The 6,643-nt window shown below is 37.9% G+C and overlaps 2 protein-coding genes across 2 annotated transcripts; both read left to right on the forward strand.

Moving 5' to 3' along the window:
• Positions 1-2,342: 2,342 nt before the first annotated feature.
• Positions 2,343-2,894, forward strand: LOC129742227 (cuticle protein 8-like). The gene is made up of 2 exons (XM_055734100.1): positions 2,343-2,351; positions 2,415-2,894. Exons 1-2 carry the CDS (start codon positions 2,343-2,345, stop codon positions 2,892-2,894), a joined length of 489 nt encoding a protein of 162 aa, XP_055590075.1.
• A 1,375-nt stretch (positions 2,895-4,269) lies between these two features.
• Positions 4,270-4,992, forward strand: LOC129749730 (pupal cuticle protein Edg-84A-like). The gene is made up of 2 exons (XM_055744785.1): positions 4,270-4,327; positions 4,389-4,992. The coding sequence occupies exons 1-2, from the start codon at positions 4,316-4,318 to the stop codon at positions 4,959-4,961; spliced, it is 585 nt and encodes a 194-aa protein (XP_055600760.1). The 5' UTR covers positions 4,270-4,315; the 3' UTR covers positions 4,962-4,992.
• Positions 4,993-6,643: the final 1,651 nt, after the last annotated feature.

A 6,643-nucleotide genomic window follows, 5' to 3' on the forward strand; every position in this document is an offset into this window, starting at 1 on the left:
AGATGCCGCAAATAAGTTGGATGTATCGTCTACAACCGTGCATCGAGCCAAAAAAAACGAGCCGGACTATCGACTGACAAGAAGGTAGTGACCCCAAATCGCGATGACAAACAAAATACGACGGCCAAAGCGCGATCCCGGAGGGTGTACACGACGATGCTGACGAAGTTTGACTGCGTGGTAATGGACGACGAAATCTACGTCAAAGCCGACTACAAGCAGCTTCCGGGACAGGAGTTTTATACGGTAAAAGGAAGGGGAAAAGTAGCAGATATTTTCAAGCACATGAATCTGTCAAAGTTTGCGAAAAAATATCTGATTTGACAAGCCATCTGTAACTGTGGTTTGAAAAGCAGCATTTGCATAGCTTCCGGGACTGTCAACCAAGAAATTGACGTGAAAGAGTGTTTGAATAAACGTCTGCTGCCTTTCCTGAAGAAAAACGGTGGTTCCGTACTGTTTTGGCCGAATTTGGCATCTTGCCATTACGGTAGAAAGGCTATGGAGTGGTACGCCGCCAACAACGTGCAGGTGGTTCCCAAGGACAAGAACCCTCCCAACACGCCAGAGCTCCGCCCAATTGAGAAATACTGGGCTATTGTCAAGCGGAACCTTAAGAAGACCAAAAAAAATGCTAACGACGAGCAGCAGTTCGAGGCAAACTGACTTTCTGCGGCGAAGAAGGTGGACAAGGTGGCTGTACAAAATCTGATGGCAGGGATTAAGCGTAAGGCCCGGAAATTCGGATTTGGAAAAGCGGAAGCCTAACTGAATATTTTTCCTGAATTTTATTCTACTCGGCTATACTCGGCTAAGACGGTGTTTGTCTTTTTTACTAATTAAACTTGAAAAAGAAATTTTATTTGATTTTTTAAATAAACGATTTCACCGATTTACACGCGTTTTCCCTTGACCAAATTTTGACCGTATCACCGTTTATCTGAAGCCATTGCGAACAATATTGTTCATTATGAAAATCCTAGTCTATATGTATTTAAAAAAGTATAAGAGAGCAAAGATGAAATAATTTGATCATATGGAAAAAACACTTTGGAAAAATCTTAATATTTGCTAGAAATAACTAATGATTAAAATGTGTGTAATAATTACGGATAGCATTAATTAGATTTAAAATGTTTGTATCTAGTTCTTAAGGGGGGAGTAGGGTCTAACATTTTTAAAAAATCGATTTGTTTATGGTTTTATTTTCTTATTGTAAAACATTTGAAGAATGTTGTGTCAAATTTTCAAGTCAATCGAAGCAAAACTGTAGAAATTATAGGCCTTTATCTCCTCTTTTCTAATACTGCAAGAATTCTAGAGCAGAAACTTCAAACGCGTTTTTCTCGAAAGCACATTTTTAAAGTCAGTGGACATCGTCATTTGAAACCTACTTCACCGATTCTTTTCAAATTTGGAACATATTCTCTACATATAAAATACCAAACCCCAACGATTTTCTTTTTTTTTACTTTGGGGAGATTTTACAGATAAAAAATGGCGGATATTTTCGTGAAAAATCGTAGTTTTTACTTCAAACAGCCACAAAAATTTCATTTTTTTTTAAGTTAAATAAAAGCGTTGGGGTCCAGAGAAACATCTATTAAAAATATTTTGCTCTGATTTTTTGACTTCAGATGATTCTGTGCTGAGATACTGTGTCCACCGCAAATGCTGTTTTCTAAAAGGCATCCTCGAATGTGCTCCGTCACCGGCTCATTTTTCAATATTTTTCTACGAAAAAATTACTAAAGGTTCTTTTAACAATGCTTTGTATAATGCAAAAAAATTGAATACATTTGTTTGAACGATAGCTCTAAAAAAAATTCGTGAAAATGGTGTTTTTTTATACCCGTTAGACCCTACTCCCTCCTTAAGTAAATACTGAATAAAGGTTTTTTTTATCAAAAAAAAAAAACTATTTTTGTTGATTTTTTTTATCAAATTGTCTAAAAACTCATAGCATGATGATTGGTGGTTTTGATTTTTTATCCATCCACCCTATGATCACCAGTAGTTTTCACTCATCTAGATTGACCAGTCAGTGGGCTGACATATGGTCATTCAACGTTGTTAAAATTATCCCTAACCCACTAAATGAACAGGTTACGATGATTGATTTGGTAACTATGGCTGGATGCAGCTTGTGCAGGTTTTAATTTTCGGGGGGACTGACCGAACAATATCTTTCTTCGTTTGTTGGTGTTTCGCGACTTTGGATTTGGGAGTGATATCCAAGGTCTGGTATAAAAGTTTGACCATGCATTAGGATTGTTATCATTCGCATCTCGTTTGCCGTGATCCTTAAACCATTCATTTGTTGGCCAGAAATTAAAGCTACGATGTTCAGAGTAAGTCTTGGATTTCTAAGTATTCATATATTAATTAACATATTTTGTTATAACTTCATACAGTTGATAGTCCTTATCAGTGCATTTATGGTGCTAACGGCAAATGCCCAGAATCATGGCAGCCATCACGGTCCATTGAAGTATATGTTCTCTTACACGGTTCATGACGATCACACCGGGGACAGCAAGAGTCACACCGAAACTCGTCACGGCCACAAAGTAGTAGGTCAGTATAGCCTCGTGGAACCGGATGGACATCGGCGGGTTGTTGATTACACTTCCGATAAACATACCGGATTTGTGGCTCACATTCGACGAGAACCTGTCGATCATAAACAGCAACCCTACCAGCAGCGCCCGATGATGTTGGGTCTGGCTCCTATGAGGGTGTATGCCGTTCCACCGGCAAGACCTGCACGCCACTATCAGCCACTGTACCAAGAAGCCGCCCCGGAAGTTGAACAGCAGGAACCGATCTTCAATTTTGAGCAATATGCTCAGGAGGATATTCGGCCTATCATTGAAGGGGGCCAGAGGCGATGAAGAACCACCGATGGGAGAAGCTTTACAAGACTTAGACTAGAAATTTAGAATTGAATGTGATGTACAGTTTTATAGATGCTAAAACAATTAAAATAAGTAATAAAAATGCTAATCATAAATGAAACAAAAACTGATTTTATTTTATCACTATTAATTTATGTAAATCCGAAAAATAAAAGCTTGAGTATTATCATATAGGGATGAAAGATTAAACAAATGGCAGATATGATTTTTTTTTAAAGAAGAGGTTAAAGTTTGTTATGAAAAATTCACTATGCTTGGAAAAATCAAAACAGTCCTTTTTTCCACGTTTTTGCGTTTTTTTAAAGTAAAACACACTGCTTCATGATGTGATAACATAATACTTCTTAAAGCAAGTATTGCAGTACAAATTCAGAATTTCGAATTATTATTGAATCATTGAGGCTATTTTTGAGTTTTTATAGATTTCTGAGAACAAAAAGCGATTAAAAACCAAAAATCTGTACAGCTCAAATGTGAACAAATTTTGGAACCTGCAAGGTAAAGCAAGTTATCTGAAATATTTAGATTTCACTTGATTCCAGACATCTAAAACACAAAGTATTTGACGATTTTCAAAAGATTACGGATTTCGAGGTTTTTCTCAACATGTTTTTCCTAGTATTTTTACATCCACCATCCCTTTTATTCAGATTAAGGGTGCCTTACCCCAGGTTTTTGAGTCGAAACATAATTTACTGCCAAAGAATTTTCAATTGAGTTCTAAGGAAGTTAACATATCAGCGTAACAACGCGAGAGGTTTTGAAAAATTTCGATGAATCAGGCTAAAAAATTAGAATTTAGTATTTTTTCCCACTGTATTCTGAATCATGGTCTGCAGTGTCAATTTTACTCTTTGGAACTCTTAACGGATGGAATCTCTATGGATTAAAGTCCCCTCTTTTCTTTTACCTATGGATAAAAAGCGAAAAACCTTTGAGGACTTTCAAGTCGGTTCTTTTTGAAGACGAGGATATTCGTGTACTATTTAAATCTAGGCATGTATGCGTTTATCGATAACCGCTCCAATGCAATGAAGTGAGGAGGCCTGCCAGTTTGATGAATACAACTTTTTTCACGCTGTGCGTAGGTGATATCTCAATTCAAAATAAAAAAAAAGAAAACTTCAACTCGTTTCCACTTTCGGGGGCAGGTTTTCATTAGACGAAATTAGATTTAGCTACTTGAAAACCGACACTATCGCCGAAGCTGATTCATTAGACGAATGACAGAGAAAAAAAAGTTGACCTGTAAACCTTGTCCGAGGAAGTAGTTATCAAATTAGCAGAATGTAACGGAAACTGATCGGTTGTATAAATTGGAGCACAAATTACACAATCCATATCATTCGTCCAACACTCTTAGCAGTAGAACTCAAGAATTCAACTAACAGCTCAAAATGGCTTTCAAAGTAAGAACATTTCGGGTTGGTGTAGAACTTTCCTGTTTAATAACTCGTAAATTTTCTCCAGTTCCTTCTAGTTGTTGCCCTGGTAGGTGCCGCAGCTGCCCAGAGCCTGCATCATCACGAGCATCATGAAGATGAGCATCATGGCCCAGCTGAGTACAAATTCGCTTACTCCGTCCACGACGATCACACCGGAGACATCAAGAGCCAGCAGGAGGAACGTCACGGAGACAAAGTCGTTGGCCAGTACACTCTGATCGATGCCGATGGATACCGTCGTGTGGTGGATTACTCCTCGGACAAGCACACCGGATTCATTGCCAATGTGCACCGGGAACCAGTCAAGGGACACCACGTCGTTGAGGCCCCCAAGAAGATCGTCAAGCTCATCAAGCCAGTTGTGGCCGTCCACCACGTTCAGCCAGCCGTCCAGGTACACCACGTGACTCCAGTCCACCACGTGACCCCAGTGCACCATGTTGAGCTGCACCACCACGAGCCGGAACACCATCATGTTGTGATCCCACAGGTCCACCATGTCGTCAAGCCAGTCGTCGTCGAGAGCCATCATCATGACAACCACAAATCGCACTCGCAAACCAGCTTCAAGAGCGGCAAAGTCAGCTATCAATACTAAACTAGGACTCTTAACGAATGTTGTTGTTGAACCGTTATCAAATAAATAGGACAATTAGGATTATGTTGAAATATTAGCAAGTGTGTTTCATTATTCCATTTTTATTCTTGAACATTTGAAAGAAAGTAAAAACAAGAATTGATTCAGTTTGTCTTCGATTCTTATTCAACATTTCAGATTTTAAAATCTCATATTATTTTTAAATTTGTCATTCGTATTCCATCTTGAAACTTGTATTCGTTTGAAGGATGAAATAGTTGTTCCTTAACCCTCATCCTTCCCAAGCAAAATGAAGGTCAATTTGTATCTTTGTACGTTTTCTACCTTAACAAGAACCGGTATGACATTTCTCTTCTTATCAATATTGTTTGATTGTGAGACCCTTGCGTTATTATTTATAATCAAAATTATTTATCTTTTTTTAAAGGATTTATCCCTGAAAATCGAATTTCTGAAACAAAACAGATTTCCGATAGGAATAAGGGATCGCAAATTCTAATCCTTCCCAGATAATTTTACAAATTAGAGTGTAAGTGGGGAGAAAGGAAAGAAGGAGGGGAGTTTCAAACAATTTTTACTGCATAACTCGAGAACTAAAACAAGAAACAGAACCAAATTTGGCATGGAACGATATTTGGGTACGAGAAATGCTTCTATGAATATTTGATATTCCTCACTCCTTCAAAACGGTGGATGAAAAGGGGGAGGAGTGGTCTCCGTTACAATTTTCAGTATAACAGGAGAGTAGATCGAGCAAATGGAACCATATTTGGCATGTGAGGATATTTGGATACGAGAAATGTTTCTATTATAAATTAAAGCCCCACCTGTTTTTCAGCGGAAAGATGTAAAGAGGGAAAAGGGGGCTTCCATACAAATTTTTTGCATAACTCGAGAATTAATCGAGCAAATGAAACCAAATTTGGCATCAAAAAGTATTTGAGTACGAAAAATGCTTTAATGAATATTTAGTTCCCACTTCTCCATTCAATGGGGAGAACGCAAGGGGGATGGTACTTCCTTTCAAGTTTATGCATAACTCAGGAATTTACTACGCAAATGAAACCAAATTTGGCATGGGATGGTATTCCAATACGAGCATTTTTTCTATGTGAAACAATTCTGTTCTTGCAGTAGGATGATAGAATTGGAAATATAGGAAGGGAAGAGGAAAGTTTATATTGAACTTTTTTTTTAACAAAATCCGAGAGAAGGACATAACTTAACCTGGAGAATCATTTTGGTATGATTCTATGATTATCTGACACACCATCCTCCTTTCAGTGAGTTGGTAAATAGGAGGAGGGAGGTGAGCCCAATACAATTTTGTTAGCATAAGTTCTCAATTTTTGCTAACGAAACCAATAAATGGAAACAAATATGGCATGGAAAGGTACTTGGTTACGAGATTTGTTTCTACGATTGTTATATACCCTTACGCTTTACAGAAAGGACTTCACTTAAAATTAAAATGGGTCATGGACCAGATGGCTTCTCTGTTAATGTCCTAAAAAATAACCATGAAACATTCTCGTACATACTCACACAATATTTTAACCAAATTTTAGAGTCAGGAGTTTTCCCGAACTGTCTAAAAATTGCGAAAGTTATCTCTGTTTTTAAGGCTGGCGATTCGCTTGACGTCAATAACTATCGTCCTATCTCGACCTTAAGCGTTTTTA

The sequence above is a fragment of the Uranotaenia lowii genome, chromosome 2 (assembly GCF_029784155.1).
Source record: "Uranotaenia lowii strain MFRU-FL chromosome 2, ASM2978415v1, whole genome shotgun sequence".
Taxonomy (NCBI): Eukaryota; Metazoa; Arthropoda; class Insecta; order Diptera; family Culicidae; genus Uranotaenia; species Uranotaenia lowii.